Source organism: Stomoxys calcitrans, chromosome 1, assembly GCF_963082655.1.
Source record: "Stomoxys calcitrans chromosome 1, idStoCalc2.1, whole genome shotgun sequence".
Taxonomy (NCBI): Eukaryota; Metazoa; Arthropoda; class Insecta; order Diptera; family Muscidae; genus Stomoxys; species Stomoxys calcitrans.
The window spans coordinates 257,346,874-257,373,517 of NC_081552.1; the positions used below are offsets into that span (position 1 = coordinate 257,346,874).

The 26,644-nt window shown below is 37.1% G+C and overlaps 1 protein-coding gene across 14 annotated transcripts in view; it reads right to left on the bottom strand.

The window, feature by feature from the left end:
* The window catches only part of LOC106087167 (PDZ and LIM domain protein 4), a 75,346-nt gene that overhangs the window by 22,037 nt on the left and 26,665 nt on the right, over positions 1 to 26,644 (bottom strand). For 9 of the 14 annotated variants that reach the window (XM_013252101.2, XM_013252102.2, XM_013252109.2 and 6 more), the window contains exons 2-4: positions 21,880 to 22,028; positions 21,707 to 21,805; positions 21,422 to 21,620 (exon numbers count right to left, since the gene is read on the bottom strand). In XM_013252101.2, coding sequence (XP_013107555.1) covers positions 21,422 to 21,620; positions 21,707 to 21,805; positions 21,880 to 22,028 — 447 coding nt within the window. Of the gene's footprint in view, positions 1 to 6,135; positions 6,270 to 6,636; positions 6,686 to 21,421; positions 21,621 to 21,706; positions 21,806 to 21,879; positions 22,029 to 26,644 lie in introns of those variants that run through there. The other 5 variants (XM_013252103.2, XM_013252111.2, XM_013252113.2 and 2 more) reach the window with 5 other exon arrangements.

The window sequence follows — 26,644 nt, forward strand, 5'->3', positions numbered from 1 at the left end:
ATTATTTAACGCTTTAATAATTTTTTGTTTTTTTTTATTTATAAAAATATTTGGAATACTGTCCAAAGAGTATCCTTGAGCCATAAGCATATGGTTTTAAATGGAAATAATATGCGACGGCTGTATTTTTTTATTTAAAAAAAAAATCTTCATATGGAACAGGTGAGAACTCTCTTAATTCCTTTTGTTATGTTTAATTTTCCTTCCTTGACCCTGAGCATTAATTTTTATTGGTTTTACTGGGAAATTTTATGTCCCTTTAAACCAGTTTGTAGTGTGGTAGGCTTTAAATATTTGAGGTAACTTCTATTACCGTTAGATGTTTGGTTAGTTGAGCTTGTTTCTATAACTATGGATCTGAGCCCGGTATGGAAACGAATTCTATCTTGACTTTAGGAGGTATGTTATTGAAACTCTTATGTAAAATCTGTTCTCCTATGCAATGCAAACTGTGGAACACAGTGCCAATAGGCGAGCTGTCATAACGCCCAATGGTCATAAGGCCCAAAATGCATTTTGGGCCTTTTGACCGCCCATACCGCTGTCATAAAGTCCAAAATGAAATTGAGCGTTGAGACCGTCCATGTAGCTTCTTCGCTACCTAAAGTTTTTATAATTTTAGCATATAATTTAAAATATAAAACGAGTATAAGCAACTGCTAATAGTCACAGGCAGAAACGAGTGAAATTGTTGTTAGGACTATACTTAATTTTTGTGGGAGTTATCTGCAAAAATCAAAGGTTTATTTCATTATTTATATTTGACATTTATTTCATTTATTTTGGGGATTATTTCATTATGGGTGTTTTCATGATCACTTTGGGGCTTATTTCATTTCGTAGTGCCGATATTTTTTGTTAATAGAAAACGGTCATAACACCTAATGGGTCTCATGGGCGGTCATGACACCCAATTTAATTTGGGCCCTTATGACCTTGGTATGGGCGGCCAAAATTTATGTTGGGCGCTATGACAGGTCGCCGCATCAATAGATATACAGAATATGCAGGTGTTGCTAATTGTTATGTTAAAATCTTTAAATAATTCTGCCTGAACCATTGGTTTTAACAATTTATGAATTTATCGATAACGCAACACCAATAAAATCGAAATGAGATCAAAAGTAACAAGTAAGAGCGTGCTAAGTTCGGCCAGGCCGAATCTTATATACCCTCCACCATGGATCGCATTTGTCGAGTTCTTTGCGTGGTATCTCTTTTAAGGCAAACAAAGTATAATGAATAAGAACGGTGATGTGGTAGTGGAGCTATATTAAGTTATAGTCTGATTCGGACCATAAATGAATTGAATGCTGAACATTGCAGCAGTCATTGTGCAATATTTCAGTCCATTCGTAGAAGAAATGCGTCTTATAGGGTCTCAAGAAATCAATATCCCAGATCGGTTTATATGACAGCTATATCAGGTTATGAACCGATTTGAACCATATTTTGCACAGTTGTTGAAAGTGATACCAAAACACCGCGTGCGAAATTGCGAGAATTGCGCCCTTTAGAGGCCCAAGAAGTCAAGACCCAAGATCAGTTGTTATGGCAGCTATATCAAAACGTGGACCGATTTGGCTCAGTTACAAGCCCAACCGATCTACACTAATAAAAAGTATTTGTGCAAAATTTCAAGCGCCTAGCTTTACTCCGTCGAAAGTTAGCGTGCATTCGAAAGACAGACGGACGGACATGGCTAGATCGACTATCGATAATTGTAAAATTCGATATTTTCGATATTTCTAATAATAAATACTATCGTTCATTTCCCACCACCTATATCTCAAAAGCGAAAAAATCAGGAGATCGATTTATATAGAAGCAATGTCAATGCACAGACCGAATAAAACCCAAATTTTATAAGTGCGTTGGAAGTCATGAGAAAAATCATTGTACAAAATGTTATCCCAATCGGATGAAAATTGCGCCCTCTATATGCGCAATGTATCTTATGATATATGTTTAGTGTCGGATAGCTTATTTTTGTTCAATTGTGGATAGGAAATATTAATCGATATTCAGACAAAAAATAGAATATCGATAGTATCGATATTGCTATCGATATTTTGCCAGCTCTAAATCAAACCGAAATGAGATCAAAAGTAACAAGTAAAAAGACGTTAAGTTCGGCCGGGCCGAACTTTGGATACCCACTACCTCGGGTATATATGTAAACCATCTTTCTTTATAATCCGATGAAAAATGCATTATTTATGCACCCATAGCAGCTATATTGAAATATGGTCCGATTTGGACCAAATTCAGCAAGGACATTGAGTGGTCTAATAAATACAAGTCAATAATACAAGCCATAAAAAAATACAGGGCAGCTTTATCCATATATAGACCGATCCGAACCATATAGGACACGGATGTCGAAAAGGCGGACAAAGGTCAATGTGTCAATTTTTATATGGTAGAGGACGTCACAAATATTGCCAGGAAGAAATAACCAATGCTGAGGTTTTTTTTTTTTTTGCCAGTATTCGAGCAGGCGCTCATCGTCATTGGCGGAAATGCTAACGTCTGCGTTACAGTGGTTTGGATAATAACGTGATATAACCAAAGAGTACCTAAAACTTCTTCATTAAATCAGTCTGCCACCAGTAAAAGATCCGTGGGGTCATATTGCATAGTTTGATTATGCCGATCAGACCGATAGGTTCGTATTCTGCCATCCTCAGAGAAGTAGTATTATTTGCCAGCTCTAGTTCTCTCGATATTCGCAACATTCGATATTTTCGTTATTTCTTATAATTAATATCGATAATATCGACACCTATCTCCTATATATAAAACTAACATGAAAAGTAAAAATCAGGATATCGGTTGATATAGATGCAATATCAATACATGGACCGATTCAAACCAAATTTAATGAAACCAGTTGGAAATTATGCGAGAAATCATAGTACAAAATTTTAAGCTTATTGGGCCTCTATAGGCCCAATAAGTAAAAACCGGATATTTTATAAGGAAACTATGGGTCAATTAACTAGGAAGTTATGGGCCAATTCGAACAATACTTGAAATACTTTATAAGAAAGTCGATGGGAAAATGTGTGATTGGGATACATTCACGATCGGATCACAATTTTTTTGTTCAATTTGTCGATAGTATCGATAGGAAAAATATTAATCGATATTCAGTCTAAAACTAAAATATCGATAGTGTCATCTATATTTTGCCAGCTCTACAGAGAAGGCGCCAATCTCCTTCACTCCAAGACCTTATGTTCGACTTACTATCCTTAAAGATATTCACAATTGACGTCCTCTAGTAAAGAAAGTACTACGCATTCCATGACTGCCTTGATTTCTTGACACTTCCAGTTTAGTTTCCTATCCAAGATCGCTTCCACCTTTTCGCATATTCAAAGCGTTCTGCTGAGGAAACTTGAGGTCTTGAATTGGACTACATTCTTCATAATAAACAGACAGATCTCAGTCTTCTTTGGGTTTGTCTTAGATCGCGAGGTCTAGCCCAGTTTATAACATTTGTGAGACCCCTTCGACTTTCCTGCATAGCTGATTCAGATTTCAACAACTTAAAAATATGTATTATATCATCTTCTGTATAGCAGACAGGTTCAAATCCATCCTTAGTATGTAACCCGTAGTAGGCTATTTATGGTGGTGGTCAGCCATAGGAGTGACAATAAAATGCCCTTATTTGTATGTCGTGGGACCTGCAATTTATGTTCCTAAGTTTAGGGCTTATTCAGTCCCTAATAGAGCTGGCAATCTATCGATAATCGCAATATTCGATATTTTTAAAATAAATATCGATACCATCTCGAAGCTCACCTATAATTCGAAAGAGGAAAATAGACGAGTCAGTGCGATTGATAGACGAATCAGTGCGATTGATAGACGAGTCAGTGCGATTGGCATGCTGCAGTTCCATCCTTCTTGGGAAGAAATTTTGACATGGCAAAGAACATCACAAATGAAACCAGCTTCTAGGGGGAATATCCAGTGGCGACGTTATTTTCTGATGTTTTCGCCAGGGTTCGAACCCAGCGGTATATGCGAACATGCTAACCATTACGTTACAGTGGCAGATGAGGCGACGCCTCCTTCTTTATGTTAGTTTAGTATGGGTTAGAGTGGCATTCTATTTCACTTAGACTGTTTTAGTCCATTGTGATGCCACAGTAGCGACAGACCAGGCCTCTAGCGAGAATCGAATCCATAACGCCCGCATTGTTATTTCGTGCACGTTACCAACTGGGCTTCCATGACCCAGTAATAGGCATTACTATCTTCTGTACTAATACCGGAATTATTCCACTCCAAGCAACACCCCCCAAACAGGACTTATTTACTGACCATGGCAATATGGGGCTTAAATAAAAGGTATTTGAGTGTAGAATATGAATCTGATATTCAGATGTGGGACCAAGTGTTTGGGGGGCCGCCTCTCCTCAAAAACATCCCAAAAGGGGACAAATTTACGACTATAGCAATATGGGGCTCAAATGAAAGGTTTTTGGGAGTAAAGCACAAATCTCATATCAATATTCGGGAAAAGTGTCTATGGGGCCACCTCACCCCCATAACACCACCCAAATTGGAAGTATTTGCAATATGAGGCTCAAATAAGAGGGTTTCTAAAGCAGAACACGAAGGCCAACTCACTGAGTGGCCGCCCATCCCCCAAGCCGGTCATGTTTGCCAACTAATGAAATATGGGGCTCAAATTAAAGGTATTAGGGAGTAGACCACATATTTGATATCAACATTAGGGGCCAACTGTCTAGGGGACGTCCCACCACCATAACAACCGCCAAATTGGACATATTTGCTCACCAAGACAATTTGGGTCTTCAAGACAGTGGAGCTCGATATTCATAGTTTTTGGGGCCCATACCCCAAACCGGACATATTTGCTGCCTTTTGCAATAAGAAGTTTAAATGAGATTAGAAAACGAATTTGATATCCATTTTTTAGGCCATTGGCAATATGGGTTTCAAATATATGAGAATAGAGCACGTTGCTGATATTTTTTCAGGGCTTAGTGTTTGGGGGACTACCCCAATCCCCAAAACACTCCTAAATCACGCAGATTTACCGACCATGTCAATGTGGAGCTTAAATACAAGTTATTGGGGGGTAGAGCAAGAATTGATATCCATTTTCGGGACCAATTTTCTGTGGGTCTACCCCTTTCCCAAAATATTCCACAAACAGCAATTTTTTACTGACCATCGCAATATGGGGCTCAAATTAATGGTATTTGGAAGTAGAATACGAATTTGATATCCAAATGTAGGACCATGTATTTAGGGAATCACCCCTTCCCCAAAACACCTCGAAAAGGGTAAAAATTTTCGCCCATGCCAATATGTGGCTCAAATGAAAGGTATTTGAAAACAAATTTGATGACCAATTTCGGGGCCATGTGTTTGGGGGATGCCTCATCGTGTAAATGGTGTTTAAGTAAATAGTATTTGAGAGAAAAGAACTGTCTGGGGGACCACCTCTCCCCCGAAAAAACCTCTAAATCAGACATCATGAGAATATCGGGCTGAAATAAAGTATTTTAAGACTGGACTACACCTTACAAAACACCAAACTTAAATACGTAGACCAATAAAGATAATATGGGATTCAGATAAAGGCACTTATATTGTTAAACTGTTAGCCAAGCGATATGCTATTTTCGTAGCATGGCTCTTTAATTGTCGAAAGTAAATATTCAAAGGAAAATTTTGCTCCATATAAAGTAAAAGAAGGCGCAGTGGAGCGGGCCCGGTTCAGCTAGTTTTAAAATAAAGTTAAAGTGTATCCAAATCTAAACATACACATTAGCTATGGGCTTGTCCTTCCAGAACATTCATTCCATTGAGAATGTTGGCAAATATTTGCTTTAAAAATTTTTTTGTTTCACTGATATGCGTTTCACTTTTGCGTCTTTTCAAATATAATTTAAGTATAGGTGGGCGTATGAGTTATAATAATAATGTCAAGCACTCAGAAATTACTCATACGTTCGAGGTCCCACAGTATTAATAGCACACACACACACAATATATCTGTATTTGAAAAGGACTTTTTTAGCATTCCTAAGGTAATTGTTCATTTTTATTGATGAAACAAATTCTTGTTTCCAATTCGATTCTTACTTGATATTGAATACATTCGTTGAGGTCGGGTTGTTCCCTGTAGTAGTGTGGTGAACCGTTCTTGAATTGTACGTACTCCATTTCGTGTGTTTTTGTATGTGTATCGTTTAATGCGGGGTTTAAAAAAAAAACTCCTTAAAAAGTTTTTAGTTTTTTGGAAAAATATGAAAAATATATAAAAAAAATTAGTAAACAATTATTTAAAATAAATTTTTCGAAAAAAAAAAGTTTTTCATAAAAACACAAATTTCTAAAATGTCTTGTATAGAAACTTCTGGAACTTTTTTTTTTTGATTTTAAATAGTCACAATATTTTCCAGTTTTGTTTATGATTTTTATTTGTGTTTTTTTTTTTCTTTTTTTGGCATAAAAGCACTATAGTTTTTTTATTGTTTTTTCATTTAATTATTCTGGAGTTTCTTGTTTTTCATTATTAAATAATCAGTTTTTGCGTTTTGATTTTTTTTCACACAATTTTTTTTTGTCTTTATTCCAAACTACCTAGATATTCTAAAAAAGCGAACTTAATATTACAATATTCCGAAAGCAACTGATTTCACAAATTTTCAAAAATTGATGATGAAAACGAATTTGTTTTTAAAAATTCATACATATGTATGTATATGACCAATACATATGTACAAACATATGTATATACATATAGAACAAACACATTCATCCTCAAGAAAGTCATATAGACCATAAGCATTTAAACATCAGCACACATTTCAATTGGTGGAAATTGGTGGAGGAATTGTTGGTGGCGAATAAAGGGTGGGGTGGGGGGGAGGTGGTATATAACAGACATGTACGTACATACTTATCATCAATATCAATCTTTCTTTCTTGCTAAACGCCCTCAATGGATCACCCCTTTCGATTTTCTTCGCCCTGCTTCTCTATCGCCTTAAACGGCCGCTCTACAATGTCTCCATGCTTCATCTATTAGCCTCTATATACTGGTTGTCCATACATCTGTATGGGTAGGTTAAGAGAACAACAGAACAATCTTTTGGTGTAGCAAAGGAAAAATCGCAAATCGCAATGTGTGGAAGCTCCCATCAGAGAAAAATAATTTGCTTGTTCATTTTTTTTTCGTTTTGCTTTAGATATTTTGTGGCTCTGCCTGCTGCTGAGCATAAACTTGGACTTGTATACATTTTGCGCGCGCCTACACAATTTAGCCATTCAAATATTTGGGGCATTTCCACGAGTTTGTACATTGGCTAGTGGTAGCAATGACCATTTCGTATCACCCCCGTCTTGTAAAAAGAAAATCCCACATACATAGGTGGCATTTGTTTTTGGGATCGCCGCATACATATGTATTACACCTCTTCGAGGTAATAATTAATTATGGTTTTGTTTTATAAACAAAAATACGTACTTCTTGTTGTTGTTGTTTTTTTCCACCCGAAATTTCCTTGATGTTATAGTGATAGGCGGTCGCATGTTGTTGATGGCCACCGCAAATATACAAATGTTAACCTTTTGAATTGGAATATTTCTATAATTTGTTTTTTTTTTTATTTAAGATATGTTTTTTTTTACGTTTTCTTTTTTTCTTGTTGTGGCCTCGAAAGTTCATGACATTGAAATATTTTTACAAAATAAACGATGTTATTTATTTTTTTTTATTTTCAATTTAAAATTGTGTTATCTTATGTTCTAGATGTGTCGTTTTTATCAAACAAATTACATTCGCAACTGTCACAGTTCATCATTACTTTGTGAGTGTATAGGAGAAATGCATAAAATCCTATATAAATTTGAAATATCCAAATTAATTTTTTTTATTCATTGGTAAGGGCTTTATGGGAGAAATATAATGAAAAGTTTATTGAACCAATGTTTTTTTTTAATTTTAACAAAATATAAAAAATCTTAATTTATTTTTATTTATTGCCAAGGGCTTTATAGGAAACGTTTACAGGGAAGTTTATTAAACCGATATTTTTATACCCTCCACCATGGAATGGGGGTATACTAATTTCGTCATTCTTTTTGTAACACCTCGTAATATGCGTCTAAGACCCCATAAAGTATATATATTCTTGATCGTCGTGACATTTTAAGTGGAACTAGCCATGTCCGTCCGTCTGTCCGTCGCTTGAAATTTCGCACAAATACTTCTTATTAGTGTAGGTCGGTTGGGATTGTAACTGGGCCAAATCGGTCCATGTTTTTATATAGCTGCCATACAAACCGACCTTGGGTCTTTACTTCTTGAGCCTCTAGAGGGCGCAATTCTCGTCCGAAATTTCGCACAAACTGTTTTGATATCACTTCCAACAACTGTGGTAAGTATGGTCCTAATCGGTCAATAACCTGATATAGCTGCCACATAAAACTGATCTTGGGTCTTGACTTCTTGAGCCTCTAGAGGGCGCAATTCTCATCCGATTTGACTGAAATATTGCACATAGTGTTTTGGTACCGCTTCCAACAACTGTGGTGTGAAGTATGGTCCTAATCGGGTCTTGGGTCTTGACTTCTTGAGCCTCTAGAGGGCGCAAATTCGTCCGAAATTTTGCATGAGGTGTTTTGATATCACTTCCAACAACTGTGCTAAGTATGGTCCTAATCGGTCTATAACCTGATATAGCAGCCATATAAACCGATCTTGGGTCTTGACTTCTTGAGCCTCTAGAGGGCGCAATTCTCGTCAGAAATTTTGCATGAGGTGTTTTGATATCACTTCCAACAACTGTGCCAAGTATGGTCCTAATCGGTCTATAACCTGATATAACAGCCATATAAACCGATCTTGGGTCTTTACTTCTTGAGCCTTTAGAGGGCGCAATTCTCATCCGATTTGGCACAAATTTTGTGCAAAGGCTCATCCCATGTCCTTCAACAGAATCGATATGGTCAGAATCGATCTATAGGTTGATACAGCTCCCATATAAATCCATCTCCCGATTTCGCTTCTTGAGCCCCGAATCGGACTATAACTTGATATAGCAGCTTATTCATTATACTTTGTTTGCCTAAAAACAGATACTGCGTAAAGAACTCGACAGATGCGACCATGGTGGAGGGTATATAAGATTCGGCCCGGCCGAACATAGCATTTGAATTTATAATTTTTTGGCAAATATTCTCAAGGCCTAAATAGAATGAGGAGCGTCGCGCAGAAAATGCAACTCGCAAAAGTTAAACAATTTTTAACGTTGACGACCAAAAAATCTACTTCAAGTGTGGCAACACCGAATGACGCTCGGTTTCAAGCGTCAAAGTTAAAGTTTTTATACCCTCCACCATAGGATGGGGGTGTACTAATTTCGTCATTCTGTTTGTAACACCTCGAAATATTCGTCCAAGACCCCATAAAGTATACATATTCGGGATGGTCATGACATTTTAAGTAGATCTAGCCATGTTCGTCTGTCACTCCGTTCGTCCGTCACTTCGTCCGTCCGTCACTCCGTCCGTCCATCACTCCGTCCGTCCGTCACTCCGTCCGTCCGTCACTCCGTCCGTCCGTCACTCCGTCCGTCCGTCCATCCCTCCGTCCGTCCATCCCTCCGTCCGTCCGTCACTCCGTCCGTCCGTCCATCCCTCCGTCCGTCCGTCACTCCGTCCGTCCGTCCGTCACTCCGTCCGTCCGTCCATCCCTCCGTCCGTCTATCCCTCCGTCCGTCCGTCCATTCCACCGTCCGTCCTTCCCTCCGTCCATCCCTCCGTCCGTCCATCCCTCCGTCCGTCCATCCCTCCGTCCGTCCATCCCTCCGTCCGTCCATCCCTCCGTCCGTCCGTCTGTCTGTCGAAAGCACGTTGACTTTCGAAGGAGTAAAGCTAGACGCTTGAAATTTTGCACAAATACTTCTAATATGTGAAGGTCGGTTGGGATTGTAAATGGGCCACATCGATCCATGTTTTGATATAGCTACCATATAAACCGATCTTGGATCTTGAGCCACTAGAAAGCGCAATTATTATCCGATTTGGCTGAAATTTTGCATGAGGTGTTTTATTATGATTTCTAACAATTGTGCTAAGTATGATTCATATCGGTTCATAAGCTGATATAGCTGTCATATAAACCGATCTTGAATTTTCACTTCTTGAGCCACTAGAGTCGGATTTGGCCGAAATTTTCTATGACGTGTTTTGTTATGATTTCCAATAACTGTGCCAAATATGGTTCAAATCGGTCTATAATCTGATATAGTTGTCATATAATTTGATCTGTGGTCTTGACTTCCTGAGCCGCAAGAGGGCGCAATTCCTTTTCGATTTGGCTTAAATTGTGCATGAAGTGGTTCGTTATGACTTACAAAAAGTGTGCTAAGTATGGTATAAATCGGTTCATAAGCTGATATAGCTGCCGCTAAAGGGCGTAATTCTCATCCGATTTGCCTGAAATTTTGCTTGAGGTACTTTGTTATGATTTCCAACAACTGTGTTGAGTATGGTTAAAATCGGTCCATAACCTGATATAGCTGCCCTATAAACCGATCTGGTTACCGACTTCTTGAGCTACTAGAGGGCGCTATTCTTATCCAATTCGGCTGAAATTGTGAATGGCGTGTTTTGTCATTATTCCCAACAACTGTTCTAAATATGGTTCAAATCGGTCTATAACCTGATATAGCTGCCATATAAACCGATCTGGGATCTTGACTTTTTGAACCTCTACAGGTCGTAATTATCATCCGATTTGTCTGAAATTTTGTACGACAGATTCTCTCATGACCATCAACATACGTGTGTATTATGGTATGAATCGGTCTATAGCCTGATACAGCTCCCATATAAATCGATCTCTCTATTTTACTTCTTGTGTCCCCAATTCTTGTGCGCAATTCTTATTCGATTTGACTGAAATTTTACACAGGTCTCCATTATAAAATTTAATTATGGTCCGAACCGGACCATAACTTGATATCGCTCTAATAGCAGAGCAAATCTTTTTTTTACCCTTTTTTTTTTGCCTAAGAAGAGATGCCGGGAAAAGAACTTGGGAAATGCGATCCATGGTGTAGAGTATATAGGATTTGGCCCGGCCTTTTACTAGTTTTTACTAATATTTTCTAACCTATTTCACAGGGTGCTGCAAGGTAAACTTAATTTGAAAAGTTTTTGAACGCACTAAATGATTCTCTTTCGATGTTATTGCCGTAGGCTAATGGTTCGTTTTAATGTTTTTCACTCATAAATGGCGAGTGTTTTTCAACCGAGAAGTATTTTATGCCATTTTTTTCAGACTTGTATAAGGTACCGGCCAAACTTTATATAGTTTTGTTGTTTATTTATGTTTGAATCACATGGAAGTGTGCCCGACCCAATAATGTAAAAATATTTAAGATCAAAACTCAAGAAGATTCAACAAAATGCCAGCCAAATTAAGATGTTTGTTGTTGTTTGTTCTTTAGGTTTTAAGGTTTTAGTTTCTTAATGTTGACTGATCTTGAATAAGCGAAACGGAAATATGCTATTATTTGCATTTTCTTTAAACACTGCATTCCATGAGTATTTTCAATTTCATTGTTTCTTTGGAATATCGAGGAAATTTTGGCACTTACTTTGGGAGTCGATTCATATGTTAAATTTTTCGAATAAACCGAAATGTATAAACGGCTATTGCTGGGCCCCGCACATTGCCCCCTTTTCTTGGGCTTATTTTAAATATTTTATTTTTCAGATTTCCCAAATGATAGGCAGCATTCAATGTGGAATTGTAGGACGGATGTGTATGAACCAAGCTGTACAAGAAAACCGAAATAGTTTTGTTGAATTCGAGGTCAAGATTACTATGGACGATTTATGACATCATCAGGGGCGCAGGGGCAACATAAGGAATACATAACACAAATTGTTGTTCATGAAAATCTCATGAAGATATGTATTTTGTTTTTTTCACAAATAAATGAAAAACAATGAACTTGAACCTCAATATGTTTTAGAAACAGTTCCGTGAAAACAAATCAAAACACTCAGGTGATTATTGACGTTGTGATTTTTTTTTTTCAAATTTTCGGCTAGCTAAAAAGTCTGTTTGAAATTTGAAAGAGAAAAAAAAATTGTGTTTGACAGTTTCTATGGACATGTCCAATATTTTGTTAAATATGATAGTTTTCTAAATTGTTAATGAATGCAATAAAGCATTTTATTCTTTAATTTCATGTAATTATTTTATTTATAAATGTTTTTTTACTTTCTAAAAATATTCGTTTTTTTGTCGTTACAACCTTGGTCATAAATTTGTCGTTCAAACAACAAAATCATCACCGAGTGTTGCTCATAGAATAGTCAACGAAAGCTGTGAGATGGCCTCTTGTGGATGTTTGATGACAACTTGCCGCAATAAACGGAACCTTGAATTGTGAATAATGAGCACATCTATTTATTACATTGAACATTCTAATCGAATTTGTGTCATTGCGGAGGCAATGGATGACAAAAAAGAGAGCAATTGCCTTAATCTATGCATTTACTGAGCAGAAAAGAAATCCCTAAATTTAAATGGCACTAAGGTGAATTCGGAGGACACCGTAGAAGTTAGCATATCTGCCTGTGACGCTGAACGCTTGGGTTCGAATCCTGGCGAGACCTTCAGAAAAAAATTGCAGCGGTGGCTTTCCCCTCCTAATGCTGGCAACGTTTGTGAGGTAATATGCCATGTAAAACTTCTCTACAAAGTGGTGTCGCACTGCGGCACGACGTTCGGACTCGGCTATAAAAAGGGGAACCCTTATCATTGAGCTTAAACTTGAATGGGACTGCACTCATTGATAGGTGAGAAGTTTGCCCCTGTTCCTTAGTTGAATGTTCATGGGCTAAATTTGCATTTGTCACATTTTTATTGAAAATTCATAAAGAATTTAAATCAGCCAGAAACTTTCAAAATTCCTTCTTATTATTATTTTTTTTAATTTCTAAATTTATTTTGGGTTTTTGCTCCCTTGACGTGGTTGGCGGCTTGCAGTGTCATGACAATGTTGGATATTGTCAGTGGTCTTGTCTCTTGACTTTCATGTCGCCACCGCACGCCTTTTCAATTGCCGTCATATTTAAAAACTGTTATGGGGTCTGGGTCTTGTGTGCGTCATGTGTCTAAATTTTAGCGCAAACATCCTCTATCTGTACCAAAGCAAAAACATTCTATATGAGCACCTTACCACCTATATATACACACACACACACAACACTAAAGATAAATGTATATATATCTTCTACTTGATCTGTTCCTACACACTTTCTATACTATGCTCTCTCGTATGTAGGTTTGTTGGTATGTGAGTCTGCAAATTATTATTATTTTTGTTTATTTTTGTTAAAAAAAAAAACAATGACTGGTCGCAAATAAATAAAAACTATAGAAAAAAAAAACTATAGAAAAGTGAATTTTAAAGAAATATCGGAAAATGTGATGTGTCCTTGACCACTTGTCTTTCAAACATTATTTCTTTTGTAATTAGCGTGTGACTTGTGAACGTTTAACGTTTTCTTTTTTTTTTTTGGTTTCAATAAAAGTTCATTGAATTGTTCAAAATGAAATATTTTTTTATGTTCGTAAATCCTTAGGAAAACATATGTATACAAATATGCCATAGCATATTGTTCTTTGTTAATCAAATAATCATTCACTCAGCCCATATATAATATTTGTTAGCATTTCACAGTATTTATTTATTGTTAATCTTATATGCTATTTTTATAATTAAATACAAGAAAAAAATGATGAGTCCATTAAATTTGTCATTTGATTTGCAACATAAAATTAAAAATATCCTCAAAATAGTTTTTTGTTAATATTTCGGTTTGGGATATTTTAAAAGAAATATCCAGTAACAAAGAGTAAACGATCATTAACTGCTTTAATTTAAAATAAAACAAGTAAAAAGAATACCCACCACCTCGGGTGATACGTAAACCACCTATCGTCAAAATCTGGTGAAAAATGCATACCTTATGCCCCATAGCAGCTTTATCGAAATATGTTCCGGTTTGGACGAAACACTAATAAGTACAAGTCATTGGTCAATTGTGTATAACAAAATATTGAACTTTTAAGTAGTTATATCTAAAAAATAAACCAATCTGAACCATATACGACACGGATGTCGAAACGCCTAACATAAGCCACTGTGTCAAATTTCAGTGAAATCGGATTATAAATGCGCCTTTTATGGGGCCAACGCTTTAAATCGAGATATCGGTCTATATGGCAGCTATATCCAAATCTGAACCGATTTGGTCCAAGTTGCAGAAAAATGTCGAAAATTTCAGCAAAATCGGATAATAAATGCGCCTTTTATGGGCCCAAAGCCTTAAATCGAGAGATCGGTCCATATGGCAGCTATATCCAAATCTGGACCGATCTGGGCCAAATTGAAGAAAAATGTTGAGTAGCCTAACAGAACCCACTGTCCCCAATTTCAGCAAAATTGAATAATATATGTGGCTTTTATGGGCCTGCGACCCTAAATCGGAGGATCGGTCTATATGGCAGCAATATTCAAATTTGCACCGACCTGAGCCAAATTGAAGAAGGATGTCGAAGGTCTTAGCACAACTCACTGGCCCAAATTTCAGCAAAATTGGATAATAAATGTGGCTTTTATGGGCCTAAGACCCGAAATCAGCGGATCGGTCTATATGACAGCTATATCCAAATCTGGATCGATCTTGGCAAAATTGAAGAAGGATGTCGAAGGTCCTAACACAACTCACTGTCCCAAATTTCAGCAAAATCGGATAATAAATGTGGCCTTTATGGGCCTAAGCCCCTAGATAGGAGGATGGGTCTATATGGCAGCTATATTCAAATTTGGACCGATCTGAGCCAAATTGAAGAAGGATGTCGAAGGTCCTAGCACAAATCACTGTCCCAAGTTTCAGCAAAATCGTATAATAAATGTGGCTTTTGTGGGCCTAAGACCCTAAATCGGAGGGTCAGTTTATATGGCAGCTATATCTAAATCTGGACCGATCTGAGCCAAATTGAAAAAGTATGGCGACTGGCCTAACTCAACTCACTGTCCCAAATTTTGGCAAAATCTGACAATAAATGCGGCTTCTATGGCCCGAAAACTTGAATTCGAGAGATCGGTCTATATGGCAGCTATATCCAAATCTGGACCGATCTGGGCCAAATTGAAGAAAAATGTTGAGTAGCCTAACGGAGCTCACTGTCCCCAATTTCAGCCAAATTGAATAATAAATGTGGCTTTTATGGGCCTGCGACCCTAAATCGGAGGATCGGTCTATATGGCAGCTATATTCAAATTTGCACCGATCTGAGCCAAATTGAAGAAGGATGTCGAAGGTCTTAGCACAACTCACTGTCCCACATTTAAGCAAAATCGGATGATAAATGTGGAGGAGGATCGGTCTATATGGCAGCAATATTCAAATTTGCACCGACCTGAGCCAAATTGAAGAAGGATGTCGAAGGTCTTAGCACAACTCACTGGCCCAAATTTCAGCAAAATTGGATAATAAATGTGGCTTTTATGGGCCTAAGACCCGAAATCAGCGGATCGGTCTATATGACAGCTATATCCAAATCTGGATCGATCTTGGCAAAATTGAAGAAGGATGTCGAAGGTCCTAACACAACTCACTGTCCCAAATTTCAGCAAAATCGGATAATAAATGTGGCCTTTATGGGCCTAAGCCCCTAGATAGGAGGATGGGTCTATATGGCAGCTATATTCAAATTTGGACCGATCTGAGCCAAATTGAAGAAGGATGTCGAAGGTCCTAGCACAAATCACTGTCCCAAGTTTCAGCAAAATCGTATAATAAATGTGGCTTTTGTGGGCCTAAGACCCTAAATCGGAGGGTCAGTTTATATGGCAGCTATATCTAAATCTGGACCGATCTGAGCCAAATTGAAAAAGTATGGCGACTGGCCTAACTCAACTCACTGTCCCAAATTTTGGCAAAATCTGACAATAAATGCGGCTTCTATGGCCCGAAAACTTGAATTCGAGAGATCGGTCTATATGGCAGCTATATCCAAATCTGGACCGATCTGGGCCAAATTGAAGAAAAATGTTGAGTAGCCTAACGGAGCTCACTGTCCCCAATTTCAGCCAAATTGAATAATAAATGTGGCTTTTATGGGCCTGCGACCCTAAATCGGAGGATCGGTCTATATGGCAGCTATATTCAAATTTGCACCGATCTGAGCCAAATTGAAGAAGGATGTCGAAGGTCTTAGCACAACTCACTGTCCCACATTTAAGCAAAATCGGATGATAAATGTGGCTTTTATGGGCCTAAGACCCTAAATCGGCAGATTGGTCTATATATAGTCCGTTATAGCCCATCGTCGAACTTAACCTGCTTATGGACAAAAAAAGAATCTGTGCAAAGTTTCAGCTCAATATCTCTATTTTTAAAGACTGTAGCGTGATTTCAAAAGACAACAGACAGACGGACGGACCTACTTTATAGAGTCGGAAATGGATAGTTCGATGTGTTGCAAACGGAATGACAAAATGAATATACCCCCATCCTTTGGTGGTGGGTATAAAAATATTCACCTGCTTCACAATATAAAGAAGGCATCGTCTTCGATTAAAAGAAACTTCAAATAAATAAGAGCGTGCTAAGTTCGGCCAGGCCGATCGGATGTGAATTGCGTCCTCTAGAGGTTCAAGAAATCAAGATCCCAGATTGGTTTATATGGCAGCTATATCAGGTTATTGGCCGATTGCGCCATACTTAGCACAGTTGTTGGAATTAATAACAAAACACCATGTGCAAAAAAAATTGGATGAGAATTGCGAGCTCCAGCGGCTAAAGAAGTCAAGATCCAATATCGGTTTATATGACAGCTTTACCAGGTTATGAACCGATTTGAATCATACTTAGCACAGTTGTTGGACCTACACTAATAAGTATTTCTGCAAAATTTTAAGCTGCTAGCTTTACTCGTTCGAAAGTTAGCGCGCTTTCGACAGACAGACGGACGGACAGATGGACAGACGGACGGACAGATGGACGGACAGATGGACGGACGGCCGGACAGACGGACGGACGGGCATGGCAAGATCGACTTAAAATGTCATGACGATCAAGAATATACATACAAGAATCAAGAATACAAAAAGTTTGCAAACGTCGCCCAAACCTCTCATAGTGTTACACTTTCTGCATTTTCAATCGAAAATGTTCATAGGTTGTCATGTCGACCAAATAATACGGTAAAAATCACATCCACGTTTTCAGCTGAAGAACTTTCTAGCAATGCGTCTAATGTGCCTTTAGCTAAATACAACGCTTTCACTTTTCCATTTTTATACCCACCACCGAAGGATGGGGGTATAATTATTTTGTGATTCCGTTTTCAACACATCGAAATATCCATTTCCGACCCTATAAAGTTTATATATATTCTTGATCAGCGTAAAAATCTAAGACGATCTAGCCATGTCCGTCCGTCTGTCTGTTGAAATCACGCTACAGTCTTTAAAAATTGAGATATTAAGCTGAAAATTTGCACAGATTTTTTCTATTGTCCATAAGCTGGTTTAGTTCGAAGATGGGCTATATCGCACTATATCCTGATATAGTCCCCATATAGACCGATCCGGCGAATTAGGGTCTTAGGGCCATTAAAATACATTATTATCGATTTTGATGAAATTTTCGATTGTGGTTTGTGTTAGGCCTTTCGACATCGTTCTTCAATTTGGCCCAGATCGGTCCAGATTTGAATATAGCTGTCGTTAAGACCATTCCCCCGATTGAGGGTCTTAGGCAAATAAAAGCCACATTTATTATCCGATTTTGCTGAAATTTGGGACAGCGAGTTGTGTTAGGATCTTCGAAAACCTTCTCCAATTTAGCCCATATCGGTCCAGATTTGGATATAGCTGCGTTATAGACCGATCTCTCGATTTAAGGTTTTTGGCCCATAAAAGGCGCATTTATTGTCCAATGTCGCCGAAATTTAGGACAGTGAGTTACGTTAAGCCTCTCGACAAACTTCTGCAAAAGGGCACATATCGGTCCAGCTTTGGATATAGCTGCCATATAGACCAATCCGCCGATTTAGGGTCTTAGGCACATAAAAGCCACATTTATTATTTGATTTTACTGAAATTTGGGACAGTGAGTTGTGTTGGGCCCTTCGACATCTTTCTTCAATTTGGCCCAGATCAGTGCAGATTTGGATATAGCTGCCATATAGACCGACATCTCGATTTAAAGTCTTGGCCCAATAAAAGGCGTATTTATAATCCGATTTCATTGAAATATGGCACAGTGACTTATGTTAGGCTTTTCGACATGCGTGTCGTATATGGTTCAGATCGGTTTATTTTTAGATATAGCTGCTAAAAAGATCAATATTTTGTTGCACGCAATTGAACAATGACTTGTACTTATTAGTATTTGGTCCAAATCGGAACATATTTCGATATAGCTGCTATGGGGCATGAATTTTTCACCGGATTTTGACGAATGGTGGTTTAATTATGTACCCGAGGTAGTGGATATCCAAAGTTTGGCCCGGCTGAACTTTACGCCTTTTTACTTGTTATATGTAAGAAGACTTGCTTGTACCCGGCTAGCTTCGCTGCGCATTCATTTGCACTACGCGAGAAGTATATTTCGTACTATCTACCATACCATGTATCTCTCCAAAGCAATAGTTTTTATGTCGTTGTTTTAATTTATTGCCAAATATTCACATTTTGGGAGGAGTTTTGAGGGGAAGGCGACCTCCTATCACTTGAGCCTCATTTTTGATGCCATATGCGTAATCTACTTCCGAATACCTTTCGTTTGAGTCCCGAACGGTTTTCGGTTTGGGCGGCCCCTTTGGTAATTGCACCCAATTTTTAATATTCGATAATCATATTCGTATTCTTCTCTTGAATGCCTCTTATTGGAGTCCCATATTGTCCAGATCGGTCCAATTTTGATTTTGGGCGGTTTTGGGCCTGGGGCGGCCCACTAGGTACTTGGGACCAATTTCGAATATTATATTCATACTCTACTGCCGATAGAGTCACTTTTGATTTTGGGCGCTACTTTGGGAGAGTTTTGGGCCTGGAGCTGCCCCCTAGGTACTTGGACTAATTTTTAATGTCATATTGGTATTATACCCCCAAATACCTCTCATTTGAATCCCATAGTGTCCCGAACGCTTCACTTTTAAGTCTTTGCGATGCTGTTGGGGTAAGGAGGAGGGTCCGCCCCGCTTCAGATATCAACAAATTATATGGCCTTTCGGAGGCCACCGTAGCGCAGAGGTTAGCATGTCCGCCTATGACGCTAAACGCCTGGGTTCGAATCCTGGCGCGACCATCAGAAAACATTTTCAGCGGTGGTTTTCCCCTCCTAATGCTGACAACATTTGTGAGGTACTATGCCATGTGAAACTTCTCTCCAAAGAGGTGTTACACTGGGGCACGCCGTTCGGACTCGGCTATAAAAAGGAGGCCCCTTATCATTGAGCTTAAACTTGAATCGGACTGCACTCATTGATATGTGAGAAGTTTGCCCCTGTTCCTTAGTGGAATGTTCATGGGCAAAATTTGCAATTTGCAATATGGCCTTTCGTTCCTTTCAGACCAACCAACGCAATTTGTAAAAATTTCAAGAAATTCGGTTCAGTCATTTTCGAGTCTATACGGAGCAAACAAACTTACAAACAAACACAGATTTACATATATGTAGATAGATAGTAATGTTTATTGAAATAAGAAACCATGTAACGTAGTCACTCTTGTTTGTTATTTCAGCAGTTATATTTTAACAGCTTTTGAAATTTGCTAAAACAGCAGACGTGTCTGCAAAAACAGCAGTCATGCCTGCTTTTTTGCTATTATGAACAAAAAATGTCGTTGAGAGTGAAAGTCAAATAGGAAAAAATTCGAATCTGCTTTAAAAATTTTGGGTCAAACATCTAGGGATCGAGATAAGGTGATCCCATGATATACCACCCAGCGGAAAATTATAATCGGTTCACTTTAACAATATTGGCTTTTAAAATAATTGGTATCACAGTACAAGCACAATTTATCTTGACAAATAATTTCAAATGTATCACAAAAAAATTTATAAAAGTGTCATTTTTGAACAATTGAAAAAGTTTTGCAATGGAAGAAAATTTATCTGTATCAATTTTCTTGCCGTAACTACTAATCAGTCTTTTGAATTTAATTATTTTTTGATGTAAGAAGATATATTGTTTCTACAATATCTTCTTTCTAATAAAATGTTCGTAGTCCTTAGATCGATCAAACCCTTAAGCCCGGCACTAAGCTCCCGGTACTTCGGTAAGAGACACGATTTTTTAAAAAAATTGCATTTACCTCTGAGCTACGGTGGCCTTCTTCGCATTTATCAAAATTTTACTTTACTTTATGCAAATATATGCATTATGTGGCGCATAAAATTATCAAAGCATTCCTTTTCCGTCAACGAAACAAACCGAGAAAAGTTACCAGTGCTCACAATGTCACCCTGATCAAATCGAAAATCATAAATCAAAACGAATGTGTCGCTTAGAAAATGACAATAAATTTCTTATGACTACGAAAATTCGTTGCATACCGGGTTTTATTCTTAACTCTACAAGCTAAGCCTCCAGTGCGTATACGTTATGAAAATAACAAATGATTTGTATACGCCACCATGTTCTCACTAAGATTCGAACATGGTGGCGTTTGGCATTGATTACATGTGAGAATGGGATTTTTTTAAGTCATGTTGTGCTCTTTTGTTAAACCAGTGTTTATAACTAATCATCCCATACTGAATTTAAAAAAAATTCATTTTCCGTTACATAGTTGACAAATTTTAAAGCATACTTTTAGGCAAATTCATTATATGAATTGTTAATTGACCAAACAGGCCGATGAATGGAGGAATGGGGATGAATATGCATATATATACTATATATAAATGTATATTATATATACTATATGATATGAATGAATTTGATGTATTTTAATAATGCCAAAAAAAAAAATCCCAAAAAATATGAAATATTTTTTAAGTGAAAAGCTTTTGTTTAAATTTGAATTTCAAAGTGGCCACCAGGTTATGTAAAATCAAATCAACAGATGTTTTTATTGCATATAGAAGAAAGTAACAACAACAACTATAGCTATAGCTACAAGAACAAGAACAATATTTTGTTAATAGAATTTAAAAATAAAAGAAGCATCCAAATAAGAAAAAGCCAAGCGCAAATTTGCATTAGATGAGTAATAGCGATTGTTTAAGTTGAATGGATTGTGGTGGAGGTGGTGGTGTTGGTGGTGGTGGCAGTTTCTTTTATTCTTCAAATAGTAGTAAGCATTTAGGGACTCACTTGATTCACTATGGTGGCCTGCTCCTCAGCCACATCCTGTTGATGATCCCTGGTTGGCATTGGTTGAAAAGTGCTGGATGGGGGCACATAACCTCCCGATGGATTCAATTTGGGAAATACTGTTTGAGGCAACGTATTTATGGGTTCTTCCAAAGCATGTTCATAACAGCCAGGACCGGGTAGAAAAGGTGAAGGAGCTCTAAAAGACAAAAGCAATTTGGGAAAATTATATTAAAGAAAAATTATATAAAGAGAGATTTCTCTCTCTCTCTCTTTCTTTCTAACCTATGTGGGTAATTTGGATCTGGGCTTGTGGAAAGTAATGATGAATTTGGTCTCGAATTGTCTGCATTTAAGCCCTGGGTATAAGCAATTTTGCTATCTCTGTAGATGAAGATAGTAATTTTGTTCTTTGATATAGCGTTTAACAGGAAGGGTTATTGATTTTTGCAAGTTACCTGTGGACGACTAAATTGATTTCATTACCAGCTGTACGGAATAACATTTGAGCATCGGCATGGCTAACATCTCTGGCATCGTATTCTCCAATTTTGCATATAATATCGCCTCTAAGAACTTCACCAAAAGCTGGACTGCCAACTTGTACCTAAAGGATAAATTAAAATTATTTAAAGTATTTAAAACATATTATTTTTATTTTTTTGGGAATCTTAGGAAAAAACGCCCTGAGTAAAAAAATTTTAAGAAAGTGAATAATTTTCAACATATTTGCTGTGTGTAATAAAATTTCTTCATACACCTCTTTGGAGAGAAATTTTACATGGCATTAGACCTCACAAATATTGCCAGCATTAGGAGGGGAAATTCACCGTTGATAATTTTTCTGATGGTCTCGCCAGAATTCGAGCCCAGGCGTTCAGCGTCATAGGCGGTCAAGCTAACCTCTGCGCTACGTTTACCTCTTATGAGCTCATTACCCAAAATTGAGAGATTGGTAATATGGCAGTTATGTCGAAATAAAGACAGATCTTAATCATACGAATGTCGAGGGGCCTAACACAACTCATTGTGCCTAATTTCAGTAAAATTGGTTATTAAACTCACTTTTTATGGGTCCAAAACCTTAAATCGGGAGATCGGTATGTATGGCAGCTATATCCAAATCTGGACCGATCTGGGCCGTATTGAACACAACTCGCTATACTAAATTTCAGCGAAATCGGACAATAAATGCTTCTATTATGGGCAAAGACCTTAAATCGAGAGATCGGTCTATATGACAGCTATATCCAAATCTGCACCAATGTGAGCCAAATTCAACAAGGATGTCGAGGAGCCCAACACAACTCGCTATACTAAATTTTAGCGAAATCGGACAAAAAATACGCTATATCTAAATCTGGACCGATCTGAGACGAATTGAACAGGGATGTTGAGGAGCCTAACACAACTCACTGTCCTAAATTTCAGTAAAATCGGATAAAACATATAATTTTAATGGGCCTATGACCTTAACTCGGCGAATCGGTTTATATGGGGGCTAAATCAAGATATAGTCCCATATAGCCTATTTTCGAACTTAACCTGCCAATGGACAACGAAAAAATCTGTGCAAAGTTTCAGCTCAATATCTCTTTTTTCAAAGACTGTAGCGTGATTTCAACAAAAAGGCAGATGGATGGACGGACAAACGGACAGACGGACGAACGGACATTGCTAGATCGTCTTAGATTTCTTTCACAATCAAGAATATATTGGGTTGCACAAAAAGTAATGGCGGATTTTTTAAAAGAAAGTAAATGCATTTTTAATAAAACTTAGAATGAACTTTAATCAAATATACTTTTTTTTTACACTTTTTTCCATGTTTAGATATAGTTGCCATATAGACCGATCTCCCGATAAAGGGTCTGACGATCATAAAAGCTTTATATATTACCTGATTTCGCTGAGATTTAAAACAGTGCGTTTTTCTGAGCCTCCCGATATCTGACCTAAATATGGATTAGATCGGTCCATTTTTAGATATAGCTGCCATATAGACCGATCTGCCGTTAAAGGGTCTGAAATTTTAAACAGTGAGTTATCTTAAGCCTCCTGATATCTGACCTTAATATGGATTAGATCGCTCCTTATTTAGATATAGCTGCCATATAGACCGATCTCCCGATAAAGGGTCTGACGATCATAAAAGCTTTATTTATTACCCGATTTCGCTGAAATTTAAAACAGTGAGTTATCTTAAGTCTCCCGATATCTGACCTAAATATGGATTAGATCGGTCCTTGTTTATATATAGCTGCCATATAGACCGATCTCCCGATAAAGGGTCTGAAGACCATAAAAGCTTTATATATTACCCAAATTCGCTGACATTTAAAACAGTGGGTTCTTTTAAGCCTCCCGATATCTGACCGAAATATGGATTAGATCGGTCTATATTTAGATATAGCTGCCATATAGACCGATCTGCCGATAAAGGGTCTGAAGCTCATAAAAGCTTTATTTTTATCCGATTTCGCTGAAATTTGTAACAGTGAGTAGTTTTAGGCCTCCTAACATCCGACCTAAATATGGTTCTGATCGGACTATATTTAAATATAGCTGCCATTTAAACCGATCTCCCGATATGGGTCTGAAGCCCATAAAAGCTTTATTTATTACCCCATTTCGTTAAAATTTGAAATAGTGAGTTTTTCTGACCCACCCGATATTTGACCTTTATATGTTTGTGATCGGTTCATATTAGGATATATCTGCCAAAAAGACCAATATTGTGTTCTACAAAATTGAAGAATGACATATATATTAGACCACTCAATGTCCGTGCCGAATTTGGGCGCTTAAGTTATCCAATTTTCACCGGATATTGACGATATGGGGTTCACATATACACCAGAGGTGGTGGGTATCCAAAGTTCGGCCCGGCCGAACTTAATGCCTTTTTGCTAATTTCTAAGCTATTCAAAAATTTTGTTTGCATTTTCATGTCCCCGTTTCATTTGTTAAATTGACATTTATTTGAACATATTTCATTTTATTTTTTTTGAAAATTATTAGTTTATTTGCTTTTCGTATTTGGCCTTGGCTATTTTCATTTCATTTTCACATCACAAGAGAATGTGATGGGAAATTTATTAATTAATAACAAGAGACAAACTTGGAAAATTCGTAAAAGATAATTAACAAGCTATGGGTAGTTAAATACATACATATCTTGTAATGTTTTTCCAACGTATTTATTTAATATACAAATTACAAACAAGAAATTGAATAATTTTTAATAATTATAATGGGCGATAGACAAATTGAATAATTTACAACAACATCTCCGAGTATTTGTCGGAAAACAAAACATTGTTTGTTAAGCAACAACATTTCATATTTAACATTCATATCTGAGAATAAGAAATATTTGACATCGGAGTTTTGATTGTCCAATGAATAATTTTTATAAAATTAATTTTTTTATGCATAAAAACGAAAAATATATGTATGTCTGAATTCAAGGTACTAAATCCGTTTTTCCTGCTCTTAAAAAAAAATTATAAAATCTCGCCAATAAAAATTTGAATCCACACCGCACAAACCAAGATGGCCTTGTATTGTTTTGTGTCAATAATTAGATTAATAAAATAATTTCGGCATTGTTCAGTGTTGTTTAAAAATAGAATCTCATAAAATGGCAGTGCGCCCCATGTCATGGGTTAAATGTATCTGCTTTGTTTGCCAATTTGGCATATTTCCAAAAATAAAAAAAATGTCAATTTGAATTTTGGTGGATGTTATTGTTTATGTTACATATAATATCTAAAATCAATACTTAAATTTAGAACATTGTAATTTTTCAAAACAAAAAAATACTAACAAAAAATTTAAGTGAGATATATAAAATGTAAGGGAACATATTTAGTGTTCCAGAATACAATCCAATTTTTTTTTGTAATTTATACAGTGTCTCTATTTGTGATATAGTAAATCATAATTTACTGCATTTTTATACCCACCACCGAAGAATGGGGGTATATTCATTTTGTCATTCCGTTTGCAACACATCGAAATATCCATTTCCGATCCTATAACGTATATATAGTCTTGATCAGCGTAAAAATCTAAGACGATCTAGCCATGTCCGTCCGCTGTCTGTTGAAATCACGCTACAGTCTTTAGAAGTAGAGTTATTGGGCTGAAACTTTGCACAGAATCTTCTTTTGTCCATAAGCAGGTTAGGTTCGAAAATGGGTGTTAGGCCCTTCGATATTTTTCTTCAATTTGGCTCAGATATGTTCAGGTTTGGATATAGCTCCCATATAGACCGATCTTTCGATTTAAGGCTTTGGGCTCATAAAAGGCGCATTTATTGTCCGATGTCACCGAAATTTGGGACAGTGAGTTAAATGAAGCCCCTCGATATACTTCTGAAATTTGGCCTAGATCGATCAAGATTTGCATATAGCTGCCATATAGACCGATCTCCCGATTTAAGATTTTCAGCCCATAAAAGGCGCATTTATTGTCCGATTTTGCCGAAATTTGGGATAGTGAGTTAAATTAAGCCCAGATTTGGATATAGCTGCCATATAGACCGATTTATTCATTTAAGGTTTTGAACCCATAAAAGGCGCATTTATTGTCCGATTTCGCCGGAATTTGGTATAGTTAGTTGTGTTAGGCTCTTCAAAATTTTTCTGCAATTAGGCCTAACTTGGATATAGCTGCCATGTAGATCGATATCTCGATTGAAAGTCTTGGCCCCATATAGGGCGCATTTATAATCCGATTTCACTTAAATTTGACACAATGACTTGTGTTAGACTTTTCGACATTCGTGTCGTATATGGTTCAGATCGGTTTATTTTTAGATATAGCTGCTAAAAAGATCAATATTGTGTTATACACAATTGAACAATGACTTTTACGTATTAGTGTTTGATTAAAATTGGAATATATTTCGATATATCTGCAATGGGGTATAAGGTATGCATTTTTCATCGAGTTTTGACGAAGGGTGGTTTACATATACACCCGAGGTAGTGGGTATCCAAAGTTTGGCCCGGCCGAACTTAACGCCTTTTTACTTGTTCTACAGTATCTGTAAAGAATAAATGAAGGCACCCCGATCTAGACATATTTGTCGCTTTATGTATTATTCGAATAAACTTCAGATCAGAGAATTTTCTTCAAATTTGCCTTGCTTTTGGGAAAAATGTTTGATAAACTACCAATATTTTTCTGCTAAGAAAGGGAATTCAGATATGCATA